General features: G+C 44.8%; 1 protein-coding gene across 1 annotated transcript in view; it reads left to right on the top strand.

The window, feature by feature from the left end:
* LOC115462357 (leucine-rich repeat extensin-like protein 5) overlaps window positions 1-12,837 on the top strand; it is a 112,350-nt gene that overhangs the window by 80,907 nt on the left and 18,606 nt on the right. The window contains exon 6 of the mRNA XM_030192366.1: window positions 10,011-10,073. Coding sequence (XP_030048226.1) covers window positions 10,011-10,073 — 63 coding nt within the window. The remainder of the gene's footprint in view (window positions 1-10,010; window positions 10,074-12,837) is intronic.

Genomic DNA, 12,837 nt, shown 5'->3' with positions numbered 1-12,837 from the left:
TATCCTGTAACAGACCCTTAATTGAGAGTATTTCACACATAATAGACTGTAAAGAAATGTCAGTCAACTGATTGTACCGGTGAATGTGGCATTTGTTTATGTTAGAGGCTGGTTGGGAGAGCGAGTTTGAATCAGGTTTAGCATTCCGTGCAGCCAGCCATATTTATTTATTACATTTATACCCTGCACTTTCCCACAAAAGCAGGTACAATGCGGCTTACATAATAAACAGAATTACAATTGTTAGAGTCAGGAGAATATTACAACTGTAATGTAACATAGTAATAGAAGACTTTGAGAATGTGTGAGTTAACATGGGAAGGAGTAATGAAGATAAGATAAAGAGATAGGGATGAGTAAGGCATAGGAAGGATGGGGAAGGGAAGACTAGGAGAGTATGGAGTAGTTAGGGTGACATGGTTAAGATATAGACATCGTCAGAACAAGAGTAATGTGTATGGCTTAGGTCGGGTAGTTTGGGTAAGCTTGCTTGAAGAGATGGGTTTTCAACATTTTCCTAAAAGGTAAATTAGTCATTAATTGCTCTGATGGATCTTGGTAATGCGTTCCAAAGCTGGCTGCCCAGAAAGGAAAAGCTGGATGCATAGATGGTTCTGTATTTGATTCCTTTGCAATTGGGAAGGTGTAAGTTAAGGTAAGTACGTGAAGATACTGATAGGGAGGTCAATAAGGTTATTCATGTAACTAGGGGATTCTCCATGTATGATCCTATGAATCAGAGTATCTACTTTGAAGGTTATTCTTTCCCTGATGGGAAGCCAGTGAAGCTTCTCTCGAAGAGGTGTTGCGCTATCAAATTTGGATTTGCCAAAGATAAGTCTGGCCGCAGTGTTCTGAGAAGTCTGAAGTTTCTTCAGGATTTGGGCCTTACATCCAGTGAAGACACTGTTGCAATAGTCCACGTGGGTCAGTACCGTGGACTGTACAAGGTTCCGGAAGGTATCCAGGGGAAGATATGATTTCACTCGTTTTAGCATCCACATCATGTTAAACATTTTCTTCGTGATGGATTTGCCATGATTTTCGAATGATAAATGGTTGTCAATCGTTACTCCAAGGATTTTTAGGTTGTCAGATATGGAGAGTTTGACGTCCAGGATGCTAAGAGTAGTCGGGAGGGGTGGAGAGTATTGAGATGAGAGAATTAGGCACTGAGTTTTCTCTTCGTTTAATTTCATCTTGAAGGCATTGGCCCAAGAGGTTAGGGTAGCCATACCAGTAATAATTTTGTCGGAGATTTCAGTTAAGCTGGATTTGAAGGGGATAAATATGGTGATGTCATCCGCGTAGATGAAGGGGATAAGGCCATGTTTGGTCAGTGATCTGGCCAGTGGAATCATCATGAGGTTAAAAAGAATCTGGGAGAGGGGCGATCCCTGAGGTACCCCGCAATCAGATGACCATGAGGATATGATATATTTGTAATCCCTTTAACTTGATAGGATCTAGTAGTGATAAAGCTTTTTATCCATTTGATAATATTGCCGCCTATCCCAAGCTTGTCCAAAAGTTTAGTTAGGATAGTATGGTCTACCATGTCAAATGCACTTGATAAGTCAAATTGTAGAAGGAGGATGTTATTTCCTAATGCTATTTCTTGTTTAAATTTGGATATTAAGGTGAGAAGAACCGTTTCTGTGCTATGGGCAGAACGAAAGCCCGACTGCAACTCATGTAGTATGAAGAATTTCTGAATATATTCATTAAGTTGTGAGGTCACTCTGTTTTCCATTAATTTCGATATGCCCCATACAAAACGCAAGGGGATTGTTAGAGTGGCTTCCTCGGCTGCCAACATGTCTTCCCCGCAGCAACAAACTATCGAGCGCTACACTACGAGACCACCGGTCTTACATTCCGAGAGGGGCCCTGCTATCGCTTTGGGGGAAGACACCCTTACCAATTTGGGGCGTGAAGTATCACTCTCCCCTCCGGATCATCCTCCTCCGCTGCTCCCTGATGAACGTCCTTCCAGGCGAGACCTGCCCAACCCGGAAGTGGAATCGGGTATGGTCGTCGATCGAGGAACAGGAGAGACGAGCCTTACAGGAGGCCTGGGTGGAAAAACCCAGGCAGAGCATGGCGCTTTGAAAAACATATCAGCAGCGGTGACTCTGGAGAGCATTTGGGAAGCTCTCCAGAGAGTGGAATTGAGTTGACGACTACCAAAGCTGCTAATGACATTACTGCTTTATTAAGTACTGTTGAAAACTTAAAACTCTCTTTTACTACATATAAACAAGAAACCACAGAGCAGTTAACTGTTGTTAAACAAGAAATCTCCCAGCTACAAGGGATATCAGTCTCGGTTGTTAAAGATAATTCTACAATTCATCGTAGACTTGAACAGATAGAAAATTACAACAGGAGGCTAAATTTACGATTTTTGAATTTTCCTATGGAATTGGGGATTAACCCACAAGATGCCTTTAAGACATATCTTTTAGAGGTACTAAACTTTACCCCAGAGACTATTCCTCCGCTGGATAAAATATTCTACATACAAACAAGAAAAAAATCAGAGGGAGATTCCTTTCAAGCATTACCATCAGTAAATAGAGATGAAGGACTGAACATATCAGAGATATTAGAAACTACTTTAAATGCAGAATCAGAAAGAACGACTTTAATAGTGACCTTTATATTTCAACAAGATTTGGAAGCGGTAAAACGTATGTATTTTAAGAAGATGCAAGTGCCGTTTCGAGGGGAAAAGGTCTGGATGTACCCGGATATAACCAAACATACACAAGAAAGGAGAACACTTTTTCTCTCTATGAGAACAGAAGTGGTTAAGCTGGGAGCTTCTTTTTATTTGAACTACCCAAGCAAATATGTTATTAAATATACGGGGCTAAAATATATTTTTTATCATCCGGAACAACTTAAAGCGTTCATAGATATGAAAACAATTGGATAATCGTCAACCCCCATTTTTGATGATATAATTTGAATATAAAGATCGGATAGTTGTGTTAAGCTTATTTCTTTGCGTCTTAATAATGCTATATAATGTCTTCTATTTCCTCACATGCTCCTGCCATTATTTTTGGGGTCTAAAGAAGAAAAATTCTTTTCTACTTATTGTTTTCTTAATATAACATTTTTCGATCTGTATTTCCTTTCAATTGTAAAAGCTTGTTAATTAGTAAAATGAATAAATAAAAATTAAAAAAAAAGGATGGAGGCAACTGGACGATAGTTGGTGACATGGTTTGCAGGTTTCTTTGAATTTTTTGGTATAGGTGCAAGTAATATGTTTCCATGTTTGGTGGGGAAGGAACCTCATTGAAGAAGGAAGTTTATGTGGGTGGTAAGGTCTGAGATAAAACAAGTTAGGGTGCTTGTCCATAGGTAATTGGGACAGGGGTCAAGATGGCAATGAGATCTGAAGATTTTAGATATAGTTTTGGTGACTTCTTCAATGGTAAGGAGGGTAAAATTAGTCCATGATCGGTCTACTGGGATTTCATCTAATCCGGGATCCAGTTCGTCAAGGAAAGAGTCAGTAGTACAATTGTCCTGGGGAATTGATTTGTGAAGATTAATGATTTTATCATTGAAGAATTTGGCAAGCTGGTCAGCAGAAGGACAGTTAGAAGGTGATGTAGTCACTAGATCTGTGTTTAGCAAATTTTTTATAAGTTGAAATTGTTTTTTTTATATTGGAACCATTCGCTGTGATATATTTTTTTTCTTTGTTTTGTTCTCAATACAAAATTGTTGTACATAACAGAGAAAGATATGTAATACAACAGCTCATTCATCAAACAAGTATACACAGCTGCAAGAACTAAGTAAACCCGTACATAAACTTGTACAATATGTTGTCTGTTGTAATAAGGAGCCCCTAATCCTTCTGTACTGAGTTTTCATTTTACCCCTATCATCCAATCACACATAGTTTTGCGCATAATAGTCTCTTTTGGCACTTTTAGTAGTATATTTGTAGTTCCTTTGTGATAGTTTCCAAGCATTAAAGGTAAGACTTTTTTTATTTTCTCCAAGTTTTTTCTAGTTTCCTGGTTTGTGATTTTGGGTTTTTCAAGAAGTCATTAAACCACGGTGAAGGGTTACGTTTATGCAGAGTCTTGGCGTGTAGAGGTGCAATTTCATCCAGGATCATAGTACATCTATTATTCCTATTTGTAAGGAAGTGATCTGAGTTCAGTTGTGTAGACCAGTTATTGGCGTATATATGTTTCCAGAAATTGTCGATATCAGTCCGTCCTCTGGTGAGGGTCGTTATGGGGTCGTGTGATATGATCGTGCCTTTTTTGCGCCATTGTAAGGTTAAGGATGCTTTATGCAGGTCTTTATCTGCCGTCATTTACTATGTTACTATGTAATGATCAGACCATGGTGTAGGAGACCAGTTGATAGCAGATATAAGGAAGTTTTTGTCAGTGGAGAATTTATAAGAAATGACATCAAGTGAGTGACCCTTAATGTGAGTGGGTTGCAAAGGAGGTAGGGTGAAGTCACATAGGTGGAGAAGATCCATGCATTCTTGGGTGTGGGTGGACTTGTGGTTTTCTAGATGAATGTTTAGGTCACCAAGTAGAATTACATTAGAGTCATTAACGCACGAGTTAGATAAGAAGTCCATGAAGATAGATTGGTTATTGGTCCAGTTACAGGGGGGTCAGTAAAATAGGATGCAAATAAGATGGGCACAAAGTGTGGGGCCGTAGAGTTTTATAGAGGCAATTTCAAGTTGTGGTGCAATGATCTCTGAGATGGGTTCGGTTGAGAAGTTGGATCTGTAGATTAATGCTATTCCTCCCCCAGTTTTCTCTTTTCTAGGCCAATGTAAAGTTTTGTAGCCAGGGGGGCAAAGGTCAATTATGATGGGGTCCTTAAAGTCATGGATCCAAGTTTCTGTGATAAATAGTAGGTCAAGATTATCTGACTCAATCCAGTCTGTAATAATTTCAGTTTTGTTAACTGCTGATCTGGCATTGATATATCCCATACGGACAGGTAAGTAAGGTTCAGTGGCATGAGATGACGGGTAAATATTTATAATTTGTCTTGAAGTAGTGGATTTGGTTAAAGTTGTTTGTCATTTTTGGTGTTACAATGTTCGTTGAATTGTCTTCTGCTTTGGATGAGACTGCTACTGTTTTTAGAGATGATTGGTTGGTTGATGATGGATTTCTGTGAACCTATAAATGTACTCACTCTGCTGCTCCCCAGTATCTCTCCACACTCGTCCTTCCCTACACCCCTTCCCGTGCACTCCGCTCCATGGATAAATCCTTCTTATCTGTTCCCTTCTCCACTACTGCCAACTCCAGACTTCGCGCCTTCTGTCTCGCTGCACCCTAAGCTTGGAATAAACTTCCTGAGCCCATACGTCTTGCCCCATCCTTGGCCACCTTTAAATCTAGACTGAAAGCCCACCTCTTTAACATTGCTTTTGACTCGTAACCACTTACCTCCACCTACCCTCCTCTCCTTCCTGTACACATTAATTGATTTGATCTGCTTACTTTATTTTTTGTCTATTAGATTGTAAGCTCTTTGAGCAGGGACTGTCTTTCTTCTATGTTTGTGCAGCACTGCGTATGCCTTGTAGCGCTATAGAAATGCTAAATAGTAGTAGTAGTAATATGGACAGATCGTGAGGATGTTATTTGCTTAGTTGGTCTTTTGTGATACTGAAGAACTGGTATAAAATTAATTTCTGATGGGAGGGCTTTGAAGATTGCATGGATGAGAGCAAGTGAGTGGATTATGATAAGTATTTTTAGAATAATCATTTTGGTGAATAGATGTTGGTTGTATTAGGAAGATTAGATAGGAATGTAAGGATTATAAGGATTAGTAGTTGGCCTGAGAAAAGGGCATAGGAGAGTCAAGGATCAATGAAAAGGAACTACAGTTTGCTGTGGAAGTGAGCAGTAAACTAGAGAGATAAAATTGCAATGAGTAGTAACAGTAGCTACATGTGGGCATAGGAGAGCATTTGTAATAAGACTTCTAAGCATTAGCGATAGAAATATTCACAATCAGTGGTGATAATTTACAACAGTTTTAGGAAAACGCAGTAGATTGCTTAATAGTACTGTCTATAAATAGTGTCAAGCAGACACATTTGTCTGAATTAGAGTAATAACAATTTTAAATATGTTCAATCATCAGCATTTAAATTTAGACTCTAGAAATATGAGACATAGATCTTAAGGTATATTAACACTTCTAACAAGTCAGTGCTAGTGGCAGATCTAATGGGCAATCAATATGTCTTATTCTCAGCAAAATTTTCCCTATAACTGAGGGACCAATAACAAAAAATTGTAAAATAACATTTATGACAGTAATTCCTAAATTTGGACTCTAGACACATTAATTCCGTCTGGCTAGTGAGTAACGGCTAATGATGGTGGAAACATTGCTCGGATAACGAGTCTGCTGTCCCATGTGGTTAATGGCGACGGTTGGCTTCACCACAATTCACCGCCGGCAGTTGTCAAGCCCTGATGGGCTTCGACGTTTAAAAGGCAATTAGGACGGAAGGTCCTTGAGGTTATTCAATGGATGGAGCGAACTCAGTCCAAGCAGGCTCTGCACGGCTTGTGTGAGAAAGAGGTGCTCCTTTCGGAGATAGGACCATTCTTGACGGCGGCCCGACCTTCAAGCGATGCTAAGGCTCTGGCTTTGGAGGGAGCAGTGTCAGCAGTTGTCATCTGCGGCAGTAGCCTGTTTAGCAATTAGATGGTGTAAGGATCAGGGCTCGAGTGGTTGTCGGTTGGACAGCAGCTAACTGATATCCCGTTATCCACCGTACCCTTGTGAGGTCGGAGACCAATTCTTGGCTGACCAAGTCAGGGAGCACAGGCAGCAGGGGCTTCTCCGCAGGCGAGCAGGGTCGACAGACAATCGCACCGACCAAGGGCAGTCCCACCCCGATCGTGAGCAGCTGGAACCGAGTCAGGGAGCGCAGGCAAGCAGGGTCTTCTCTGCTAGCAACCAGGGTCGCCTTCGGCTACATCCGAATTCACTCAGGTCCGTCGTCAAAACAGATAGAACAGCTCCACTACGAAGGCACGAACCCTGTTGTAGGTAGGTATGGGTGCTATGATAGCTCGATCGGCTGGACGATCCCAATGGTAGGTCAATTATGGTGCTACCTGATTTCTTTTCTTCTCTCTCCTAATTTGGTTGTAGGTATCAAGATTTAGATCTTAGATTAGATTAGAGGTTTTAAAACCTTGATTTCAGGTCACAGGATCGGAGCACTCAGTGTCACGACCTTTCTAGTCAGACGCCATGATGAAGAAGTTAAGCTCTCGGCATTGGGAATTGCTTACTCAAGAAAGAGCTGATATTTAAACTTGAAAAGTAATCTCAGAATCCCGTTAACACAGGAATCTTACATTAAAGGCAGGCACTGACGGTTCAGGCGTCCCATTTTCCACAGAGCTCACGCACGTGCCCCTCTCTCTGTACTTTCTAATTGGTTAGCAGACTGCAGTGCCTTATGCCCAGGCTGGGCTGTCTGTGGAGGTCATGTCACATCTCATGATGTAAGAGCTATAGCTGCATCAATAGCCCACTTGAGATCAGCCTCCATAGAGGAAATTTGCAGAGCTGTGATATGGTCTAAAGTCCACAGATTCACATCTCACTACTTTTTTTGAACAGGACTCCCAACGTAAGTCAGTTTGGTCACAGTCCTTCTGAATCTCTTTGGTGTCTAGAATCAAACTCACTCCCATCCCCCCCCCCCCCCCCCCCCCCAGCACCACCACATTTCTTTCAGTTCCAGGCTAAGACAAGTAAGAGCTTAATTGAGTTCTAGAATTGTTGGCCTGCCCATTGCAGGCCATGCTATTGTACCTTATTTGTTGTTAAAGGAAGCCTGGTGGCATTGGAGCCGACTCTGTGGGTGCTGTGGGTGCTTGAGCACCCCCAATATTAAGAAAATTCCTTGGATGTGTCCAGGGAAGGGTTATTTCCATTGGACCTAGCACCCCCAATAATTTTGAAAAGTTGGCTCCTATGCCTGGTGGTTAGGGATTTCCAAGTGGAAGACTATCTTATCCTGCTTGTCCTCAAGGAAAGCAACGTGTACTCTGAGGACAGCAGGAAGAATATGCTAACATACCTGCCCTCCTCCCCTTGGAGTTGAATTCTGTACAGATGTGAGCCGCCAGGCAGCCTCCTACACTGTGAGCTCTGCGCACAACTAACTCACAGCCCATGTGGTCGGCCAAGTTACTAAACAGCCTTTACTACAAGCTGTTTGCCACTAGCCCACAGCATATCCTGCCTGCCTGTCTGAGTCATTAGGCAACCTGCTGTAAGCTTTCACTGTTTGCTTGCAGTCTGTACTACTAGTCACAGCTATTTTATAGTTCTGTTGGTTTCCAAAAGATGTGTGCAGACAACACTCATACGTAGCATAGGTAAATAATACCACCTAGCTTTTTTAGCATGCTGGAGATTATGTATCTCGGCATACAGGTTAAATACAAGCTCAGTTGCCAGGAATCGGGGGTACAGCATACATGATCAGGAAACTCCAAAATCCTTCCTGACTGTCCTCAGAGCTTTGCTTAGCTGCAGAGCACTATAAAGGGCAATAAAGCAGAAAGCCATGGGAAAAGATTATATTTATCAATATATTTAGCAATAATGTAGAAAGGCAGAAATCCAGAAAAAAGAGCAGAGATCCAAAAATGACAAAAGCACTGAAGGATATACCTTCCGTTCTGTCAGCCAATAGGGAAATCCGTTCCTATATAGGGAAAGGAGAGAAAACACTGCTTTCAGGCTGGTATCATCTTAGGCATAGGGAAAACCATTCCCCTGGAGGGGAAGGGTGAAAACCTACTTTCAAGCACCATTGCACTTCAGGCAAGGGTATATCTCCCTCCTTATCAGAAGGAAAGGAGTGTGAGGGCTAGAGAAAAGAGTGAAAACCAGCTTTTTGGCGCGTAGCACTTTAGGCACTGGGGCTTCTCCTTCCTTTATTAGTTGGAAAGGAATGAGAGAAATTTGGGTTTTACTCTGATCTGACTCAGAATGCTGTTCAGGTTTTAACAAAAGTTATGCAATTTAAAAAGGAAATTAACTTCATACTATTACACTAATGTTATCTAAAAATAATACACAGGAATATATGCCTGGGCAACTACTTAACTAGACTATTGCACTAGTAACATGGTACTACAATACCAGTGCACATGTGTATATATACAAGTGAAAAACAGGTAACTTGGTATTAGGCGATTACCTAACTTCCACATAGCTTTTTTTTTTTTTTTTTTACTGCATTTCCCATCATATATGCTGGAGACTAGACTGCCTAGGATCTGTGTGACAGCAGCAGTCAAGGAGATGCACACATACACAGTGCTATGATCTAAAAAAAACTGTAGTATACAAGCTAGTGAGCGTTCCTACATTGGCTTCATTGGATGATGCCACTCAAGTGTAAGAATATTTATCCTGATATCCTCAAAGAACACCTGCTACAGCTAAGTAAGTTTGTTTTGCCGCTCACTCAGATATTCAGTGCTGGTGCCTGGACGTGACTCAACATTGAATATCTGGGTCTAATTTGGCTGGCAGAATATTGAGCACCACTGCTGGAAGAATATTGACTGGTAAGATACTGAGGTGCTTCTTCCCAGATAATCTTATGTATTGTCACAAGAAGCTTAAACCTACTGGTAACCAGTGTAACTTGTATAGTATTGGAGTTGCCTGATCCCATTTACTAGCTGTTTTAATGTACTCTTGCTGCAGTGTTCTGCACTTATTTAGCCTTGTGCTTAACGTTTTATCTAACACCAAGTAAACTAAATTGTAATCCAATTGTGATATAACTAGCAGCGACATATATTGTTTTCAGTATTGTATTCCTTCCTAAAGCAAAGGCATTTGAGAAGTTTTAGATCTGCTAATGTTGAGTTTTCATAAGCTTCAGAACAAATCTATTTTTCTGTTAAATATCTTGTTTATTTTTGTTTTTATAGGCGCTGTCTCAAAGGCACAACGCAAGAGTAGCATTCTTGAAAGTCGATGTGGATGATGTATCGGTAGGTCACTAAAATGTAAAAGAACAATGACATCTATGTATTGGAATGTGTCTTCCTCTGCGCCCCAACTCTTGATGAGAATTGTGGAGGGAGGGGAACAGAGTAAAGTTAAGTACCAAATTCCTTGTTTCAAAAATGTGGGTAGGACAAAATAGAACAGATCTTCACTCTGTTACAAAGTAGAACAGGCCTTAAAGAACACATGTGCTATTCATCATGTATGTTTGTGCTTTTGTACCCTAGTGATCCACTATACTTTCTTTTAGATAGCATAAGTCATATTGTGGGGTGTTGCTAGAAGCCACCTCAGTGGCCACCACAGTGGCTTCTACCAACTAATTTGGATGAAACTAATTAGTTCTCCGAGGACAAGCAGGCTGCTTGTTCTCACGACTGGGTGACGTCCGCGGCAGCCCCCACCAACCGGAAAAAAGCTTCGCGGGACGGTCGGCACGCAGGGCACGCCCACCGCGCATGCGCGGCCGTCTTCCCGCCCGTGCGCGACCGCTCCCGCCAGTTCCTTTTTTTCCGCGCCTGGAGAGAGTTGTGCCTGTGCCGCTCTCTCTTTTTCAGCCCCGGAAAACCGTCGCGTTTACGCGAACTTCTTCTTTATTTCTTTTCTTCTTTTATTTAGTTGCCGCGCGCTCCACTTTTCTTTTCAAAAAAAAAAAAAAAAAGGAGCACGCGCTCCCATTTTCCCTCGCTTCCAGCGGGGACGTTGCATTGCGGCCTAGTGGCCGCACGGTCGTTTTCTTTTTCGAGGTGTGATTTCCGCCACCATCGACGACTTTAATTTCGCCGACGCGATTTTTCCGTCGATGTCCTCGAAGGTCCTGAGTGGATTTAAGAAGTGTGGTCGGTGCGGCCGGCCCATCTCGCAGACCGACACCCACGCTTGGTGCCTCCAGTGCCTCGGGCCGGAGCACAATTTCAAGTCATGTCCCCTGTGTCTTGGTCTCCGGAAACGGACTCAGGTTGCGAGGCAAGTTCAACGGGACCGTATTTTTGGAACTTGCGCCGGCCCCTCGACGTCGACCTCGACGGCATCGGTATCGACGCCCGGCCCTTCGGTACCGGTATCGATGCCCGAGACATCGGCACCGATGGCATCGACCCCAGGAGAACAGGTCCCGTCGGCCCGCCGGTCCGCCGGTGAGGGTAGAGGTGAGAGACCGCGTGGGCAGTCGGCCCCGGTCACTCCCTCAGCCCATGGCCCACGGGACCGAACCCTGTCTGACCCGGCCCCTCGAGACCGAGGGGGATCGTCATCCTCCTCCTCCATGCCTCCCGGCACCGGTGACGGGCATCGGAAGAAGGATAAGAAGCGCCGTCACCGGTCGCCCTCGATGCATATCGGAGAGGAGTCGACGCCGAAGCGTCTCCATCGAGAGGAGAGATCCCCGTCGGTGATAGAGGTGCCGACGCAACAGGGTCCCGGCACCTCGGTGTCGTCTCCTGGCTCCCATCAGATTCTGGCACCGACACCCCTACCGGCCCCACCGCCTTTCCCGGCAGCGGGCCTGGACGAGTGCCTCAGAGCCATCCTTCCGGGGATCCTGGAAGGGCTGATGCGCCAGGCTGTGCCGGCGCCGGGGGTGCTTGCGCCCTCGGCGCCGATGACTGTGGCGCCGGCGAGCTCTAGCCCGGCGCCGGGGCAGTCGACACCGCCGCCGCTTGCGGTGCCGGTCTCGACCGCCATGCAGGTGGAGTCCCCGTCGACGTCGATGGAGGGAGCTCCGTCCCCGCCGACGCGGGAGCCCACCGCTCGACGACACCGAGACCTTGGTGCCTCGACGTCGAGCCGGGCCCGGTTCAGGACTCAGCTACATGAGCTTATGTCCGATACCGAGGATGAGGACTCGTGGGGGGAAGAGGAGGACCCTAGATATTTCTCCTCAGAGGAGTCTACGGGCCTTCCCTCGGACCCCACGCCTTCACCAGAGAGGAAGCTCTCGCCTCCTGAGAGTCTCTCCTTTGCCTCCTTTGTGCGGGATATGTCTATCAGCATTCCCTTTCCCGTGGTCTCTGGAAGAGCCGAGGGCCGAGATGCTCGAGGTCCTCGACTATCCATCACCACCTAGAGAGTCCTCCACGGTACCGCTGCACAATGTCCTCAAGGAGACACTGCTTCGGAACTGGGTGCGACCATTAACTAACCCCACCATTCCCAAGAAAGCAGAGTCCCAGTACAGGATCCACTCTGACCCAGAGCTAATGCGGCCACAATTGCCCCATGACTCGGCGGTCGTGGATTCTGCTCTCAAGAGGGCACGGAGTTCGAGGGATACCGCCTCGGCGCCCCCGGGGCGGGAGTCTCGCACTCTGGACTCGTTTGGGAGGAAGGCCTACCAATCCTCCATGCTCGTGACCCGAATCCAATCATACCTGCTCTATATGAGCATCCACATGCGGACCTATGTGCAACAACTGGCGGACCTGGTCGAGAAGCTCCCGCCGGAGCAGTCCAGGCCTTATCAGGAGGTGGTCAGGCAGCTGAAGGCGTGCAGAAAGTTCCTGTCCAGGGGTATCTATGACACCTGTGACGTGGCATCTCGTGCTGCGGCCCAAGGTATAGTGATGCGCAGGCTCTCATGGCTGCATGCCTCTGACCTGGACAACCGCACCCAGCAGAGACTGGCCGACGTCCCTTGCCGGGGGGATAACATTTTTGGTGAGAAGGTCGAGCAGATGGTGGACCAACTGCATCAACGGGAAACCGCTCTCGACAAGCTCTCCCACCGGGCGCCTTCAGCATCCACCTCCA

This window comes from Microcaecilia unicolor, chromosome 2, assembly GCF_901765095.1.
Source record: "Microcaecilia unicolor chromosome 2, aMicUni1.1, whole genome shotgun sequence".
In the NCBI taxonomy this organism is placed as follows: domain Eukaryota; kingdom Metazoa; phylum Chordata; class Amphibia; order Gymnophiona; family Siphonopidae; genus Microcaecilia; species Microcaecilia unicolor.
Note: the sequence above shows the minus strand (reverse complement) of the source record. Positions and strands in the feature narration are given on the sequence as shown.